The 19,579-nt window shown below is 45.2% G+C and overlaps 1 protein-coding gene across 2 annotated transcripts in view; it reads right to left on the bottom strand.

The window, feature by feature from the left end:
• The window catches only part of TBC1D22B (TBC1 domain family member 22B), a 74,120-nt gene that overhangs the window by 23,555 nt on the left and 30,986 nt on the right, over window positions 1-19,579 (bottom strand). Inside the window, exons 8-11 of one of the 2 annotated variants that reach the window (XM_087817368.1) lie at window positions 17,711-17,825; window positions 2,849-2,991; window positions 2,323-2,398; window positions 12-139 (exon numbers count right to left, since the gene is read on the bottom strand). In XM_087817368.1, the coding sequence (XP_087673494.1) occupies window positions 12-139; window positions 2,323-2,398; window positions 2,849-2,991; window positions 17,711-17,825 (462 nt within the window). The remainder of the gene's footprint in view (window positions 1-11; window positions 140-2,322; window positions 2,399-2,848; window positions 2,992-17,710; window positions 17,826-19,579) is intronic. The other variant, XM_016223733.2, reaches the window with a different exon arrangement.

Genomic DNA, 19,579 nt, shown 5'->3' with positions numbered 1-19,579 from the left:
TCTGTTCATACCTGGTATGTGTCCCACAGGCGAATGGTGCAGCGAAGGGGAAGCTCCCGCATAAGCAGGTTGTTCATCCAACGAAAGGCAAACTGTAGGTATTCCACCTCGTACCTCCTGAAGTGATTATGTACCTGCTCTGAAACAGAACGCATCATTGGCCCCGGGAGCACAGGCTCAGGGATCAGGCCCCGAAAAGTCCATGAGCCAAAAAGGCCGTTTCCATTTCTTTTCACCCCCTTCCCCAGGAAGCCAGACAGAGGGGCCACACTGGCATCTGACTGTCCTTATGTTTGGTTCCACCGTCTCATAGCGGCATCACACAGGTAACTCAGACGCACACAGAACTACTTTTACATCCCACAGTGATGGTCTAGGTGCCTTTCTTCCTTTGCAGGGCTGCTCTAGCCACGGAACAGGAGACATAAGGTTCACTTGGCTACTTGGCCTTATTACTCATCAGAGGAGCCAGAATAGAAACGAACTGGGGTCACCTTGACCCCCTCCCACCAGTGAGGATTTCCTCCTCAACCTCCCTGACAGATGGCAGCCAGCAGGGCTTAGGCCTGCCGGGGAGAGAGGCTCACTGACTCCACTCAAGGGCAGCCCCTCCACTGAAGTGTTTAGTGATTCACCAGGAAGTGCTGTACCACATTCAACAGAAACGCTCCCCAACTCCCACTCCCTGGTGACTGCGTGCTGTCCTGGATGACCCCAAATCAAACCCGATCCCTGTTCTACACAACAGCTCTTCAAATAATACTTAACAGGATTTTTTACATCACTATCCTCCTCAGTTTCCTAACCTATAAAATGGGAACAATCACTCATACCTCGGAAAGGTTTGGGAGGGTAAAATGAGAAAATAAAAGGCTTACAGCAGCACCTGGCGTATGGTAAACACTTAATACAACTTCTGAAAGAATAACTATTAACAGTGGTTATTTCTGGTGGGTACAATTTAAGGAAGAAAGAAGATTTCCACTTTTTACTTTTTCTGAAAAGTTTAAATTTTTGTAATATTACTTCTGTACTTCAAAGGATAAAGATACGTATACTTAAAAACCCACTATTCTGATGTACTATGCCTTTATTTACCAGGTCTGTGTGAGGGCAGAAAGACAGGCTGGGGAGACAGTGGCAGAAACTGAGGCCTCTGTCCTGGCAGCTGGCTCAGTGCCCTGCCCTGCAGCGCGTCCTGCACCAGAATCCAGGTGAGGGTCCAAGAGACGAACACGTGGGCCCTGCCATGAGGCTAACAGCGGCGTCAAGGGTGCTAAGGGGGAAAGCACCCACACATGATGTAGAAGAAACTACTGTAAATAAGCAAATGAGCAGGGGAGATTGAAATCCTGTCATAAAAGGAAGCTGAAGTGAGTAGAACAAATCAGGGGAGGTTTTCATGAAAAGAGAGAACCTGGGAAGGACAGAGAAAGATACACAATATCTGTGTGTGGGGAAGGGCAGTGCTTAGCTAAAGCAGAAACTCCATGGCTGGGAAAAACCTGGAAATGAGATCTGTAGCTGGTGCAGTAACTGGTCATGTCCTAAAGAAGCTTCATACTTGATGGCGCTGCAGATCCCACCTAGCTGGCCTCGCTATTAGGTTCTATGTGTTCTTCATGAACCCTAACTCTGACCTCTCCCTGGGCAGCAGTTTCATCATCAGTTATAACAAGGCTTCCCGAGGTGCCTTTTAGTTCTCACATTCCATGATTCCGAGCCAGAGCCAACAAATTACGGTAAGGCTCCTGTTCCTTGAAGACAGTCTGCTTCAGGAAGTCACCCAAACAGGTCACGGGAGCTATGGGAAGTCCTGCTGAGGTAGAGACAGACCTGAGGAACCTGCATCAAGCCCAGGAGTCCTGAGTTCCATCACCACTTGAAGGACGAGGTCAGCCTACAAAGCTGATGCTAAAAGCAACGGAGAGCCCCAGAGGTTTCAGAGAAGAGGGATGTGTCCAGAACAATGCTTAAGAAAGATGTAGTTGTGTGACAGAAGGTTCAGGAGAAGAAAGGTTTGCAGGAGGCATGGCTGGTCCAGAGCAGTGGCTAGGAAAATGGGGAAGAAAGGGTGAAATGAGGAGAGATGCTGAAGGAGAACTGATAGAACTTGGTGACAGAAAACTAAGAGAAATAAGAATTTGAGGTAATAGCAGAGTTCTCACCTCACCTTCCTATTGAGATTCAGAAGGATGCACAGAATACATCAGAAAGGGCCGTGGCTGGGAAGTGGGCTGAGAAGGGGACCCGTTGCATAGCTTGCTTGTGTCAGAATCGTACTGTGCTATTGCTAGAGGACTCCTGGCCCTCTGAACCTACCATCAATCCGGCTGACAAGCTCTTCCAGGGCCTTGACCTTCTTCTGGATTCCTGGTTGTGCAAAGGTGTAGTTATCCTGCCAATGACACAGAACCCAGGATAAACAGGGACTCAGTTGTGCTACTACCCTTTGAGTTCGCAGAAACATGTTTAAAAGCACAGGCTGTTTTTCCAAAGCTGGTGCCAGTGTTTGGGGGGAAAAAGGAAGCTACAGAGCAGCAGTGTGCGGAAGAGCCTGACAGAGCCCTGCTCTGCAGAAGCAAAGCATGGCCTGAGTGCACAGCAGACGGGAGGGGCATGCTCTGATGACAAAGCCAAGGCAGTATGGAGACTTCCTGAGACTGCAGGAGATGCTAGACCATTGCCTGTTGAGAGCTGTAAAGCTAATGAAAGAGGCAGAGATGGATGGACCAAAAAGAGGAGCCGCCATGCTGGGAGGGGGCTGCCTGATGCAGGAGAGCAGTAAGGAGCCCAAAGGCCCGCAGGAACCCCCAGACCTGGGCGTCCAAGGGCAGAATCAGCTCACCTGGATGCCGTCCAGCAGCTTGCTCATGCACCAGAAGCTGTCAGCTTCAATGCTGCGCAGCACGTCCTGACACAAATTGGTCACGTCAAAGTTCTCCACATCCTCTTCTGTAAAACAAAAGGTGAAGAGAGTCCAGAGGCCTTCTCTAAAAAATGGAGAGAGAAAGACAGAGTCTAGTATCTTCAACAGGGCCTGTGGGCCAGGGGAGAGCCAGGGGAGAGCCAGGGGAGAGCCAGGGAACCTGAAGCCAAGGAACGGGGCCTGCCCTAGTCCCCTTGTCAGGTGGGTAAACACATTCTAGTAGAGTTCCTGAGGACCGCATCACAAAACTGAGCAGGCCATTTCTCACACCAAGTCCCCTGGGTCCAAAATATCTTTCTCTTCCCCTGCATTTGTTCATTCAGTTTTAGAAAAAGATACTTCAGGCCTCATGTTCAATGAGCTATATACCCAGCCCCCTGGACATGGTCTAGAAAAATGATTTTATTTCAGAATTCAGTGAGCTGTCTGGCTCACTCACTGGTGGTGAGAGCAGCTGGGATCAGATAGACCCATAGTTCATTTTTAAAGATGGACTCCCCAAATTCTGACCAAGTGGGCCCTCAGCCTCACCACTCAGAGTGAAGGTGTGTGTGTGAAGGAAGACAGCCCAAACCTGTGGTAGCTGCTAGGATTTCATTTCACTGAGTTGGAAGTTCCTAAGATGGGCTGTGTATAACATCAATCCCATAAGGCTCAAGGAAACAGGGGTCTACAGACAAACGAGGCTGAGAAATGTTGCATTACATACCTCACCTTGGAGATTCCCAAAGATCACAGCCAACAAAGAGATTTGAGAAGTTATAAGAAATTCTTGGTTGAGTGAATCTGCTTAACCTTGCTTATCCAGCACCACCCAAAACTCCTTTGGCCATGGGACCTTTTTTAAAGAAGACCATCTATTAGCTCTCATGGAAGCCGCACACTAAGCAATAGGAGTGAGAAGTTGTGTGTCTGGTCTGAGATCCAGGCGGGAGAACATAAGGAGTCCTCTAGAATCCAAAGGAGAGGCCATGTGATGTTTCCTTCCTGCCACAGAAAGGTGGAAGTACTAAGAGAGGCTCTCCTTGCCTGACAAGAGGCCACCCCAACCCACAGGCCCCTGCATGCCTGTCAGAGGCCACACGTGGAAATGTTTGGGCCCTTGGGTTCTGCACCAAAGATGGCTTCTCTCCTCAGACCTACAGCCCTTTTTGAAAACAGGACGTTCCCTGCAGTCCCTGGTGCTACAGAAACACAGGCATCTGACAAAATGCATTCAGAACCCACGCCTTTTGTTCATGAGAATTACTACCCAAACTGACGACTGAACTTCCCTGAGAAAACAGGTAACAACTCTCACATTCTACTCCTATATAAACAGCACTTTTTTTTTTAATCCTCACCGGAGGATATTTTTTCCATTGATTTTTAGAGGGAGAGAGAGAGGGAGAGAGAGAGAGAGAAACATCGATGTGAGAGAGTTTGCCTCTTTCAATTGACATTGATTGATCTCAATCAATTGACACTGATTGGTTGCCTTCCGAATGTGCCCAGACCAGGATGTCGATCAAACCTGCAACCCAGGTAGGTATATGCCCTTGACCAGGAATCAAACCCACAACCCTTTGGTGTGTGGGCTGACACTCTAACCACTGAGACATGCTGCCAGGGCTAAAGAGCATTTTTAAATGGACATCAAGGGCTGTAAAAACCCTTTGGGGAGGGAGAAATGTTTTATCAGAAAAGCTATGACCCTGGAAACAACCTAGAAGTCCAACTTGAAGTACAGACACATGTAAATATATGTTAATATATGTAAAATGTTAACCACAGGGCTTCGCACACAGTAGGCACAGTGTAGCTTTAGATGTAGCTTATTAGGAATTTGTAATAACATGGGAAGTATGTCACTGTGTTAGGGAAAAAAGCAAGGTACACAATTATTTATGGTATACTCTCAACTACTTACTATACATACAATATTTACATGTGCTGACATAGCACAGTAGAAAGAAAAAAATATATTACAAGGTGTACAGGGCTCATTCCCCAGGTGGGAGGGATAAAGGATTTTTATTTTCTTTAAGCTTTATTAGACTTTTCAAAATTTCTACAATAAGCATAATTTTTATAGCCAGGAAAAAATGTACATTATTTTAGGAAAAAAGAGTTACAATTGACTACATCTGCCTTTTATTACCAAAAAAAGAATAAAGAAGATTTTCTAAAACAACACAAAGCTTGCAGAAACTAAGACTTCAGATAGTATATAAAGGTCCATCTGAGAAATCACATTGAGAAAAAAGAAATCCTTCCAAGAAATATTTCTTTTTTCGCTAACTTAAACACTTACTATGTAGTGTTTTTTGGGGGTGGTCATATATATACTATTAATTTAGTTAAATAATCCTGGGCTTTACGACCCAGCTCAGAACCTCCTTTCCTTTTTGCTTTGTGTTACACCTCTAAGGCTGTACAAACCTCTAGTTCACTGCCCCCGCGTACTTCCCCTACTTTACGTGTCTGTTCCCCAGGGATAGGCATCCAGGGGCCTCCAACTCCCACTACCACAAACACGCCCCGAGAAACTGTCCCCTTCCACTAGGGTAAGAACTGCTCTGGGCCACAGGTGCTGCCCGACCACTGCCCAGGACCAGGCTCACAGCAGAGCAGGAGGAAAGCGCCATTTCCGTTTAGTGAGGCAGCTGCTCCCGTTAACCATCCTAGACACTCCCTGTCTATGAGAACGAGCTGTAAGAAAAGAGTGAAACCCACGAGGAAGGTGCAGAGCAAAACCACTCCCACTATTCATACACATGCCCAAAGGAAGCCCCAGAGCTCCATAATCATTTGAAGGGCCTTTTCCCCCATGGGCATTCTACCACTCCAGAACACTGCAGTGGCAATGCCACTGGGAATGGAAACTACACAGAGCAGAGTAATAAGGAAGAAAGGCCTGAGTCCCCGAGAACAGTGGGGCCACAGCTGCCATATCAGCCCTGGTGACCTGTGTCTTTTGTCAGACAGAACAGCATGTGATTAAGAGTACACATTCTGGAGGCAGGCTGCATAGCTCAAACCCTGACTCTCACTCACTAGCTATGTGGCTTTGGGCAAATGACTTTAACTTCTGAGCCTCAATTCCTCATCCGTTCAGGTGGCCATTTCCTACCCGTGTCATAGGATGTTAGAAGAATTAAATAAGTTAATATATAAAAATGCTAACAGTGCCTGGCACAAAATAAGCATTATGCAAATGTTAGCCTGTATTGTTGTGGAATAACAACAATAAATAAACTCCTATCTGGTTTCAGTCTCAGTTTTTTTAAATTTATTGGGGTGACATTGGTTAATAAAATTATATAGGTTTCAAGCGTACAAGTCTCTGATACATCATCTGTATATTGCATGGCGTGCCCACTACCCGAAGTCAAATCTTCCATCACCAGGTATTTATCCCCTTACTGCCCCCATTCCCTTTCTCTCTGGTAACCACCACACTGCTGTCTGTGTCTGTGAGCTTTTGTTTGTCCATTTGTTGCATTCAGAGCCTCAGTTATTTTGGGTCCCTATTTGTCACAGCCAAACTTAACGTAATTCCAAAATGTACTTTAAAAATAGGTCAACTTTCCAAGTTTCCATTTCCACTATTTGGTCTTAAAGAGAAGCTCTAGCAACAGGAGTCTTACGTTGGTAAGATGCCACTCTCAGCAACTGTTTCAATTCCAAATGTCTAGCTGCTTGTCCAGGGAGCAAAGGGACCAACAGACAAGACACTGAGCCCTCTTAGGGGGTGCCAATTTGGGGCCGTTCTGCCTATGTTCTGCCTTTAGCCCTATGTCTTCGCAGACAGTGGGACAGCTCACCAGCACTTCGAGAGCGGGAGGAGTTCAGTTCTAGTGCTCTGCCTGCTGGGGGGATAAAACTCACGCAGTCAGTCCACCACTGTGAGCTGAGTGCACTGGCAAAAAGCAGCAGAGACAGGGAGGCCCGAATGCTCTCTGAAGGGCCTCATTCAGCATAAACAGTCTGTTCAGAAGGATCATTAAATGTTCCACTTGAGAAAATTCAACATCTAATTGAGCTGGAATGGGAAACCATGCCAGCAACACAGTCTCGAATGCGGACAGCATCTTCAGTTGTCATAGACATGCAGCAGGCAGGACTCAGACTGGAGGGAATGAGATTTAACGGATATTTTATGGCTATTTCAGGAGGCGAAACATCTAAAGAGAGGAAACCCAAAGCTCCTTATAAAAATCAAATTGCCCACTCTGGGCTTGACAAAAACATGCCCATTTATTAGCTGATAAGATGTACTTGAGTCGTGGCTCCTGTCAAATGTTTATTTTTCTGAGAACTCCAAGGCTTGGGCCTAAAATCAGCCCTCACGTATGCCTTAAGAACTCTTGATAGCTTTGGTGAAAAGGCTGGTTTTGCTTAAACTGACAAGAGGAACTTGGGCACTCACTGCTCTAGGCGATCCCAGGAACCATCTGTGACTGCGGGACAACTCCTAACTACTGTGACTTGCTGGGTCAGAAAGATGCAGCCCGACTGGCAGGTGTGAGAGGATCCAAGGCAGCAGACTGCTGACAGCGGTCTCTTCTTCAAAGCCTCTGGTTTGCCTGATTCCTGTCTTTGTTTTTTTTAAACTAAATTCATAAGAATATCTTACATGTTTTCTGATCACAAAAGTAAACTAACTAAGAAAAGGAAAATGTAAATCTTGTTGGCCATACATCTAGAGAACCTCATAAAACAGAAACTTAAAACTTTCATCCAAAAAACAGTTTTAAGAGAAGTGTTGCCCTAGCTGGTTTGGCTCAGTGGTTAGAGCGCTGGCCCATGGACCGAAGGGTCCCAGGTTTGATTCCAGCCAAGGGCACGTACCTTGGTTGCAGGCTCAATACCCAGCCTCGGTTGGTGTGTGGGTGGTGGTGGGGCAACCAATCGATGTCTCTCTCTCACATTGATGTTTCTCTCTGTTCCTCTTCCTTCCACGCTCTCTGAAAAGCAATGGAAAAAATATCCTCGGGCGAGGATTAAAAAAAAGAAAAAGCATCCAGGAATTAACCCAGTTACCTGTATGCAATAATTTTTAAGTGGCTCAACGCCATAAAAATGTATGGTTGGGTATTACCCATTTAGTACTTTCAGGCGGGTATATGATGGCAGCAGCCGAGACATGGACGCCACTGCAAACTTCAGTATGGAGAGAGTGAGACCGGCTAACCCCAGGAAAGTCAAACCACTGCACAGAGGAAGGACGGAGAGCAGAGCTGGTCTCTCCCAGGGAGGGGGGTCAGAGGGAAGATTTTCTTCTGAGGTTCCTACAGAGCAGAGACCCAGAGGGAGGAGGTTCTGTTTCATGAAGACCACGTTCCAAACTGTGTGAGAGGAGATGTGCTATTTTAAAGACACAAAGCAGCAGCTGACCATGGAGCCCCCCATGACCCTGAGCCTGTCAAGCAGGGTAGTGACTAAAACATTAACTCAGAATGATACATGAACTCCGGGTATACAATACCCAGTGTGGGGTAGCCTGGGTATGTGTGTCATGATACCCCGGGGTAAAATTAATTAAAAAAAAACACAATATACCACCAAATTTTCTCTATTTCTCACAAATTTCTGTATTACTTTTATTTAGCAAACATGAGTGGCTGCTGGTTAACTTGGCCTCTTGGCGCTGGCTGCAAGACCCTAGGTTATATGAGCCCAAACTCTCTGAGTATTCAGATTATGGGGGCAAGGAAGGGTAGGTCCAGCACACACTTAACCTTCTAGCACGTGCCCAAAGACCACCCACAGAGACAGGTGGCATGTCACTGTGCAGGTGAAGAAGCTCTGGGAAGTCCAGGTCTTCCAAGGCCAATGTCAGCTGCCTCACAGAGGCTCAAACATCTTGAACGTGTTGGCTATCTCAATTTCTCCTCCGTCGTGATTTCTCACTGAGTCCTGGGGTCAGAGGAGAGTGAACAAGCAAGTGGGCAAGCATGCACATGCCCCTTGTGCCAGGGCTGGGGAGAGGGCAGGCTAGGCCTCACAGTCCCAGAGACGACAAGCTGCAGCGTGATCTGGAGAACTTCCCTCCCACATGAGAGGAAACTCAGCTCTGGATGTCCCACCAAACACACACACTGCTCTCAAGTGTCAGCTGAAAGCAGTTTGCTCATCCCTCGGACTGAGCTGTCTCCATATCTATGTTTATTGTTGGGAAGAGCCTCAAATGGTCCTCAATTGCCTGCCACACAGATGAGGCTGCCTCATCTGTGAAGAGAGGGCCAGGAGGCATCTTGAGAAAAGGGTTAGAGTCCCAAATAGGGTGAGTGCTAAAAAATTCAACATCAGCTTCACTCCCCAATTCCCTCCAAACAAATAGCATTAAAATAGACAATGAAGTAACCTTACTATATGATTCAATTTATATAAAGTTTAGAGATAGGCAAAACTAATTAAAGTAGTTACCCTTGCTGGGGCAGAGGAGGCTAGAAGGGAACCTGGGGGACCTCTACAGTGCTGGAAATGTTCCATATCCTGATACGGGCACTGGTTATTTACAGGAAATTTATCAAGCTGTGCACATATGATATATGTACTTTAAAAAATGTTATATTTCAATGTAAAGTTTACATTTTAAAAGTTTTTTATTTTTTAATCTTCATTGAGGATAGGCCTTTTTTATTGATTTTAGAGAGGAGGGAAGAGGAAGAGGAAGGGAGAGAGGAAGAGAGAGAAACAACAATGCAAGTGAGAAACATTAATCAGATGCCTCCCTCTCCACCCTGTATGCACCACGACTGGGGACTGAACTTGAACCCCAGGTATGAGCCCAGACCTGGAATTGAACCCACAGCCCCTCGGAGCACAGGACACTCCAACCAACTGAGCCACACCGTCCAGGGCTACGTTTACATTTTCAAAGCAAAAGGGGCCCTAGCAGCTGTGGCTCAGTTGGCTGAGCATCATCCCCTGCACCGAAACACTGCCAGTGTGACTCCCAGTCAGGGCACATGCCCAGGTTTCAGGGGCAGTCCCTGGTTGGGGTGCATACAGAAGACAACTGGTCAATGTTTCTCTCTCACATTGATGTTTATCTCTCTCTCCCTCTCCCTTCCTCTCGCTCTAAAATAAATTAGAACATTAAAAAAAAAAAAAAAAAGAGCAAAAGGGAATGTCCTTAATGAAATCCCACCATCAGTTTGCCCAGTTTCATCTTTGGCCTTCACACCTCACCAGACAAGAACAGGACTGACAGGGCAGGCATAGCGTGCAGAGGTGGGTGTGAGTGGGGACTGAAGCCTCCCAGCAACTGAGAGCATGGGGCTGCAGGACAATCCACAACAGCCCACGAGTAAGACATGGTGGCAGGCTCCATGGGGTCTGGGTATGTGGGGCGTTTAATATTAGCTTCTTTTCTCTGAAATTTTGAGTTAACTATCAAAAATTCACTGCACAGCTTGCCCCCTGCCTCCTGCAGGGCTTTCCTCAAACATCCTCTTAAACATGCCTCACTACCCTGTTTAAAACCTGCTCCCGTTCCCACTCTTGCCAACAGGGCACATCTCTGTCCTCTCCTGCTTTGTTTTTCTCCACAGCACTATCACAGTCCAACAAATACCTAGTTTTCTATTTATTGTGTGTCTGCTCATCAGAATTTAAGCTGTAGGAAAGGGGTTTCTTTTTACATGTAATTTACACACAGCAGACTACACATAAGTGCACAGTTCTGTTTTGACACATGTATACATCTGTGCAAAATATGTCCCAGTCCACAGAGAGAACACTGCCACGACCCCAGAAAATTTCCCATGTCTTTTCCCAGTCGGTCTCCATCAGGCAACCATTGTTCTGGTTTCTATTGCCATAGATTATTGTTAAACTCTATTTAAGTGAAATCATACGATGTATACTTTTTTTGTTCCACACAATGGTTTTGAAGTGGTTTCTGCCACGTGGTTGCCTTTATCAGTAGTTCGTCCTTTCTTATTGCCGAGTACTTTTCCAATGTATGACTGCCCAATCTCCCGTTAACAGATATTTGGGTTGTTTATAGTTTTTGTCTATATGAATAAAGTTGTTTTGAATATTCTTGTACAGCCTTTTAGGGACAATAAGTTTTCATTTTCCTTGAATAAATAACTAGAAGTAAAAGGCAGATTTTCTGCCTACTTTGTTTGTGGTCGTATCCCCAGTGCCTAGAGCAGTGCCTAGCACAGGACAGGTGCTGGGGAGTGGTGGCTCTCCATCTCCATCCCTCAGCAGAGAGAACTTTTGGTTCACCCAGCACAGTAAGGGAACATTCTATGCAATTTACTGCCCTCCAGTGGCCAAGCCCAGCAAAGCCATACTAATTCCTCGATATCTTGCAAAGGTATTACCAACTTTTCCTTCTGTCATTCATCTGAATGTGTGGAATGCATATTTGGACATGAAAATGAAGGCACTGGGAATATAAAGATGTTTAAAATAGTCTCCAGCCTTAAAGTATCATACAGTCTTATGGCAGAGAGCAGAAAGGAAACAAACAATAATTTGTACTGAGGTAAAGTGCTACAAACGAAATGTACAGGGTTATGGGAAGAGTGCTACCAGCGTGGCAGAGGCCAGCGGGAAGTCTCAGGCACCAGGGGGAAGGGGAGTCTTAAGGGATGCACAAGGATTAGCCTAGGGGATAAAAGGATAGTGCAGAACAAGGATTTAACTAAAAATGTCGATGCTGGATTGCTAAGTTTAAGGCGCGAGGCAGTGTGCAGCTCACCCAGGGCCTTGCACAACAATAAGCTGGAAAGCCTGGACATGTCAACCTACAGGTGGTGAGACGCTACTGAAGGGCTTTCAGGAGAGGAGTTGCATGGGCATGTCTGTGCAGAAACGGTATGGAAGATGCGCTCACAGGGGATGAAACTGGAGATGAAAAAACATACTTGGCCATTTCAACAATCCAAGCCTGACCTAGGCCAGTCATAAAATGGAGAGACTGATTCCAGAAATATTTAGCACATCAAATCATCAGAGCTTTGTAACCGACTAGATATGAAATAAGAAAAAGGAGTCATGAACAATTCTTAGCAGAGCTAACTGAGAGAAAGGGATGGCTGGGTATGCGGAGGAGAGGGGTCAAACACCAAGTCTCAGGAGCCAAAGGGTAGCAAAGACTGCCTACTGTCCACAAATAACTTCCCCCTTCCTCGGTGACAGGACCCCTAAGGTAGTGGCCACTGGGAATACAGACTATGTTTCCCAGCCTCACTTGCAGATAGTTATGGACCTAAGACTAAGTTCAGATAAAAGAGGTTTGAACCCAGGCATCATGTACTTCAGAAGTGTCCTTAAAGGGAAAGAGTAAGCCTTTCTCCCTTTCCTCCTCCACACTTGTCGGAATTCAGAAGCGATGGCTAGAACCCTCAGCTGTGCTGGATCATGAGAAGGAAGCCATGTGCTGAGAATGGCAAAATAAGAGAAGGAAGTCTGGACCCCTGATATGTGGGAGCAGCATACAAGCCCAGTACTTCTTACCTCTTGACTTTTAATGTGAGAGAAATAAGCTTTTCTCTCTTGCTTAAGGTACTTAAGGTGTTTGGGGTTCCCTGTCACATGCAGCACTTCCTAACTGATCATCCATAACAAGTGGAAATGTCATGGAGGGAAGTGATCCATGAGCCATCCCTTTGGAGAGTTTTGGTGCTGTTGTGCTTCTAAAAGAACCTGAAACGAAAATCCTCCTGTACTGTGTCATGCAGAGAAGAGGGAATTACTCCATACTAGCGTTTCATTTGTAATGAAAGAAATCACCAGGCATCACTCTTCTTTTGAAAACAGGACATGTCCTGAGGCCCCCACTCTTCTGTGATTTCCTCATACTCGTCACTTTAGTTGTTGTTAAGCAGTCTACTTTGGCGATGACCTCACTATCAATTATATCTTACCTTAGTATGTTTAGAGCTAGATCAATAATATTGTCTAAGCCGAAAGGTTTGGAGATTACAGACTAGAGGTATTCTGCAGTCTCAGGGATCATAGTCCAGAGACTGTATCTCTCCAGGGGTGACCCTCTAGCCCTGTCACCCCTGGACCCAGACACAGCAGGCTTATCTGCAGAGGACCCACTTCTATATGAGCAGCTGGCCTCACCAGGTAAAGAAGCTGCTTGGGCACTAGGCCAGTATGGACAACTCTCTATCAAGTCAGGAAAGTCTGAATTTGTTTTCAAGTATTTTACAGAAAGTAGGACATGAAGCATGAAGCAAGCTCAGGTACTAAGTGATGTAAGTGACAGAGACAGATGGGGGAGGATGCAGGAGAGCCCGATGACCGGGAGGCGCGTGCGCCCCACAGCTCTACTAGGGCAGATCCTCCAAGCTACAGCTCAGTGAGATGGAGGGGAGGCTGCCTGGTGACACCTGCCCAGATGCCGAGGGCAACTGCCTGGCCTGCTCCCTGAGCAAGGGACACCTGAGGCCTCCTGAACTAGGGAGCATAGTATCAGAGAGGTCACAGCAAAAACCTTTACAGCAGCTGTCTTATGAGGATAGGGCACCACTGGAGAAGGGATAAAAGAAGGATTATCACTCAGACAAGAGAATTATTCTTGAAGGGCACAAACAATGTTGTATCTATGTTCAAGAAAGGCCTGGAGGATGGACAAGAGTCTGTATGTTTTGTTTCTTTGAAATGTAATTTATATCTGTCAACTGATGAGCAGATCAAGTGTGGTTTACCCACAAAATCAAATATTATTGATAGTAAAAAGGAATGAAGTACCGACACATGCTACAAAAAGGATGAAACTCAAAAATACATTAAGTGAACTGTATTTAAATAATGGCTCCCAAACCTTTTGGTCATCTGACCTTGGGCAAGTCATTCAACCTCTCTAATCCTTAGCTTGTTTATCTATAATGGGGACAATGATAGTACCTACTTCACAGGATGACTGTGAGGACGAAATGACATAATGATTAACGAGGCTTTAGCCTACACTCGGTAAGCATTCATACGTAAATAAACGAGTGGTGGCTATTGTAATTTTGCTGTTACCCCTCCCAGTGAAGACTGATAACCATGTAAAGGCTCAGAGTGTTCTCCATGTACTAACTACATTGACATTCTGAAGTTAGACATCTGGACATAGCTATCCCAGCCTTGTTAAGACTTCTAAGTGTTCATCATTCCTGACGTTTCATCCACACCCTGTGTGCTCTGGAAGACTGTGTGTTTAAGAGGTGGCCCACTGTTCAGCAAACAGAATGTCTCACTGGATGCAAAGAATCACAGAGCTCAGGAATAAATTAATAGATAAAGCATTAACATGGCCCTTAATGCCAAGGCCTTTTGGGATTTCTCTGTCTTTACCTTATAAAAATAGAGCAAATACTATGTACTCTGTTTTTTGAAATATGTTTTTTTGGTTAATTCTCACCCAAGGATATTTTTTTCCATTGATGTTTACAGAGAGAGGGAGGGAGGGAGGGAGGGAGGGAGGGAGGGAGAGAGAGAGAGAGAGAAACATCGATGTGAGAGAGACACATCAATTGGTTGCCTCTGGCATCTGCCCCAACTGCAACCCAGGTACATGCCCTTGACTAGGAATTGAACCCGAGACCCTTTGGTGCTCGGGCTGACGCTCTAACCACTGAGAAATATCGGCCAGGGCTGAAATGTGTTTTTATTGATTTTTAGGAAGAGGGGAAGGGAGAAGAAGAGAGGGAAATATCCATGGGCTGCCTCTTGCAAGCCCCCTACTGGGAACTGAGCCTGCAACCCAGGCATGTGCCCCTACTGCAATTTTTTTTAGGGCAAGAGTAGTAAGAATTGTGCTTGCTACCTGCTTTGGAGCAGAAAATGGAGCACAGGGAGCCATTAGAGGTCTAAGAACAAGTATCTGAGATGAGATATCATGGAGTCATATAAAGAGCACAGGTATTGCCTGGCCGGGCGTGGCTCAGCAGTTGAGCATCAACCTAGGATCTGGGAGATCGAGGTTCGACTCCTGGTCAGGGCACATGCCTGGGTTTCGGGCTCCATCCTGTCGGAGGTGTGCAGGAGGCAGCCGATCAATGATGACTCTCTCATCATAGATGTTTCTATCTCTCTTTCTCCTTCTCCCTACCTCTCTGAAATCAATAAAGATATATATATTTTTTAAAAAGAGCACAGGTATTAGATCAAAAGACCTGGGTTTGAGTTTTGAAAGCTCATTCAATCTCTGAGCCTTGGATTTCTCACCTGCAAAATGAATTGACACACCTACCTTCAAGAGATATTGGGCCCTGGGTGGGTGGCTCAGTTGGTTGGAGTTTTGTCCTGTACGCCAAAAGGTTACAGGTTTGATTCCTGATCAGGGCACATACCTAGGTTTCTGGTTTGATCCCAGTTGGGGTGCATATGGGAAGCAACAGATCAATGTTTCTCACATTGATGTTTTTCTCTCTCTCAAAATGAATAAAAAACAACAAAATGAAGATTTTTTTTTTTTTTAAAAGAGAGAGAGATTGGGGCCTACTAAATGAAATCAGGTATGTCAAAGTACTTTGTAAATAGTAAAGTACTTTAAAAATCAAGGTGACATTACTGCTTGGTATGGCATTGCCTTAGGCTGGAAAGTGGAAAAACAAGGGCTAACACTACGAAGTCCTAAGGGAAAGAGAGATGGATGGGAACAGATGAGGCCTATCAACCATTTAGAATGTGTGGACCCAATCTGGATTCTAATTCAAACTTAAATATATTTATGAGAATCAGGAAAATTTAAATACTATTGTCTATAAACTATTAAGGAGTTATTATTACTTTTTAGATGTAGTAATTGCACTATGGCTGTGGGGTTCTTTAATTATTATGTTCTAGAGATACATATGGAAATATTACAGATGAAATATGATGCTTAATACTGAGATTAGCTCCCAAATAACTCATAAAACTGGGGGGATGGAGAATGAATAGATGATACAAGACTGGCTGTTGAATTTGGGTGATGAGTACTTAGGGATTTGTAGTATTATTTTATCTACTTTTACATATACTTAAAACATAACATAGTTAAAATTTTTGTAAAAAACATGAATGGGCCCCACTTTCCTAGGTCTAGGAGAAGGGAATCTGAAGAGGTGAAAGTGAGAGCTACGGAAGGCTTGCCACTCGAAGCCCACGCTGCATAAACACTGTGGGTCAGCAAGGGGGCTAACAAACCAAATACCAAGATCAGAATTCAGTCCTATCTAAGAAAGGCATGTACTTGATGGGGCTAATGGGGTTGAGGCAGTAATGGGATGGGCGCCTATAGAAAGCAAAGAAAATTTTGATACAAAATATGGCAGCTAACAAGATAAATAAATATCCCAACTAGAACTGCAACTGCTGAGGATTACTTTTAACTGACATAATACTGTTACCAAGATTTCATGCCAGCATGTAGACTTCAAATGTAGATTAATGAATGAATTAATACTGTCCTAGGCACATCCTTTAATACTATCTTAGAGAAGTGCTATTGCAAGAAGCAATAAAAAAAATCCCATCAGCTGCATTGCTCTTAATAAAATTAAGCACAGAATTAAACTGCCTCCAAAAGTTGACCTATTAATGTGAGGGGTAAATGAAAAGTCCTCCAGCAAAAGCTTTATTTATACGCTTCTGGTAGTAAATTTTCACTAGTTGGCTTTTGCTTAGGATCACCTGACAGAGTGGGCAAGAGTGACCTTCCACTCTGACTCCCAGTTCTGCCCTGGCTGCTGCCACTTAAGCGGAACCAGGATGATGTCATTCCGTTGCCTTACTTTTTGAGACTGCCTCATTGAAGACCAAAACACTATCCTTTTAAGCCCCATCAGAAAACCTGAATGGGACGAATCAAGTACAACATTTCTTAGCCCTCTCCTGTCAAGGGTCTCTATTCTAGTCCACTTCTCATTACCTTCCTAGCCCCCTGCAATGGCTCCTCCAAAAACCACAATTATCCACCCCTCTCCACCTACCTTGAGTCTAAAGAAAAAAGTTCTAGTCCTAGCTCTGCCACTAATAAGAAGGCAGGGAAACTTATAACACATCTGTGAAGAAAGTAGATTAGATGAATGGTTTTCTAAGACCCTTTTCAATGTTCTAATTCCCACATGAGCTTCTCTTCAATTAAGAGAACGAAGCATCAGGCCATGACAGATGGGTTTTCCTTTGAACCTCTAAGCACAAGTGATTAAGAAAACCGAAAAAAAAAAAGGAGCATCCTCAAATCCTTTTAAGACTCTGCCTGGCCAGGGGTGGAGGCTAGGGCTGCAAGAAAACCTAACTGCCACAGTGACATCTTATCACTCTGCCCAAAGTGACAGGCACCCAGTGGGGTAAGAGGGGGAGGAGGAGGGGAAGAAATCAAGGTGCTGGAGCTCTCCTTGGTCCATCCACTACCTCCAATTTGAGCTGGATTCTGGTGCCACAACCTTTTCCCCTACATCCTGCTACTGAAAAATGGCATGTGAACTCAAGTGAAAAGGCCTGATACACCATCTAAAATTCCAGCTTTCATGGATGAGGGCCTGTGTTTCAGACAAGTTCAAAATAATCCTAAAATGACCTCAAATAAACCACCAAACCATCTATTTATGGCAGAACATAACATACCAATTTGGTCATTCTTGTGACAAAGCAGGTCTTTTTAGGTGAGATTTGAGACCATTTCAAGAGATAAATTCCAGGTTGCTACCGCTGTTAAAATAGGCTTAGCTGTACATCTAAAGTCACTGTCCTTTCTTAGCAAGACATGCCTACCGGCTGCACTCGGGAAAAACACAGACTGAAGATGAGAAAGAACAGTAGCTTGTTCAACTTGGTACTCATGCTTCTTACCCACATATTCTGAGAGGAAGACGACAAAGAACGGAGTGACCAGGTCATTAATTCCCTGGACATACCCACTGGCAGGGTGTCGGATGGCCCAAATAAATAGAATTCTTTCGAAGATCTAGGAAAGAAAGAAGACATGGCTGTTAAACCATGGGAATACACTCCCTCCCTCCACTTATCTACTTCACAATTCATCTCAGGGTTGCTGCAGAATTTTTAGGAAAATTTTTAAATACTACGAGATGAAGTATAGAAATATAAAAAGTTTCTAAGACACTAATTGTTTTTAAGCACAGGTAGATACTTCTTGCCCTTTACCTTTTTAGCATCTAGTCACTGTGATGTAAAACTGGGAAAAGGACAGCGACACACGGCTTAGAAAAGGGTGCGCGATGATGTCATTGACTCAGGGTGTCATTATTCAGAACGCCTAAGTTTGGGTACTTTTGCTAAATCTTTTTTGTCATTACAGGATGTAGATAGGAAATCCCTTCTCTACCACCCTCTCCTTTTTCACTGCTGAGACAGAAAAAGATCTAGCGATAGACAACAAATGTAGGAAGTCACTTCATATATCAGGATGAGGCCCGACATTTGCTGGGGATGGGGAGTTAAATAAACCAAATCCCATGGATTCCTACAGCTGGGAATCTGAGAAAAGAGAAATCAGCCAGGGCCTCCATGGAAAAGCCTCTGGGGTTTAGTATATTAGCCACAAGAGGCCAGAGGTTTAGGATGGGGAGAAAGAAGAGATCTTTATGGTCCTTTTACAGAGTCTGGCCCTGTCCTGTTCAGCTATACTCTGCTCTGCTTTCATTAGGCCCTGAACTTCCCCCCATCTCCTCTCAGCCTGATAATACTCATTCCCTGGCTTCATCCAGCTGACCACAACTCCTGGGCTTGACATGGGCTGCTCATGTCTCTGTGAACCACACAGAGGGTGAGAGAGGAGTTGGTGATGTGCAGAGGGACAGGAGATTACAGGGCCCCATAGCATATGGGCTTGCAGAGCCCCAAACAGTTGGCTCTGGGGGCAAATTGAAGAGGCACTGTCAGAGGTCAGAGGGAGAGAGAAAAAAGCTCCCAGGGAGAACAGTAAAAAGGAAACAATTGTATGGTTTTGGAGAAGGTTAGCTAGTGTAGGAGAGAGGTGGAGAATCTTGACATGTGCTGAGCCTGCCTTCCAGCTGGCAGAGCTGAGACACTCCCACCACCAACACTCCTGCACTTCCAGGGGTGAGCACAGAGCCCTGTCTGAAAGGCGCTGGCCTCTCTGCCCCCAGTAGACGTGCCTGCTTGCTCTCTGGGGCTGAGGGAAGGGCATACCGTCCTCATTTGTGTTAAATCCAGCACTCTAATGGGGGCCTGCCTGCATTCTTTCCTCTCTGCTGCTAAATGAGCCTTGAAACTGTAGGTCAAGCTAGACCCACCATGTTCAGGAAGATCCCAGGGATTTTCTACCCCTCTGTCTCCTCATGCCTCCTGTGGCCTTTGTCTGTCTGGATGTCTCTGTTAAAAGCTTCTCCAGGTCAGTCCTTCTGAAGGGCTAAACAGGCCTCTATTCCACACTATGAGCCCTTTGTGAATACACAAATCCTGATGACTGGCTTTAACAATGGCCACCTCTCTATAGTAAGGGTGGGATAATTCAGACACACTCACCCTGTACCAGTGAAGATGCCAAAGAGGTGGAAATTGAACAGTAACCTTGTTACCACAGGAGACATGGGATCTTCACTACAGAACAAGTCTACCCTTGAAGAAAGGGGAGGGGAGGGGAGGGAAATTACCACTCTTCGACTAGTGTGGTAATTCTGACTTACTATAGTAAATGCCAAAGTACCTTTCAGTACTCAGGGTTACTCAGTTCTT

This window comes from Miniopterus natalensis, chromosome 5 (assembly GCF_054644295.1).
Source record: "Miniopterus natalensis isolate mMinNat1 chromosome 5, mMinNat1.hap1, whole genome shotgun sequence".
In the NCBI taxonomy this organism is placed as follows: domain Eukaryota; kingdom Metazoa; phylum Chordata; class Mammalia; order Chiroptera; family Miniopteridae; genus Miniopterus; species Miniopterus natalensis.
Note: the sequence above shows the minus strand (reverse complement) of the source record. Positions and strands in the feature narration are given on the sequence as shown.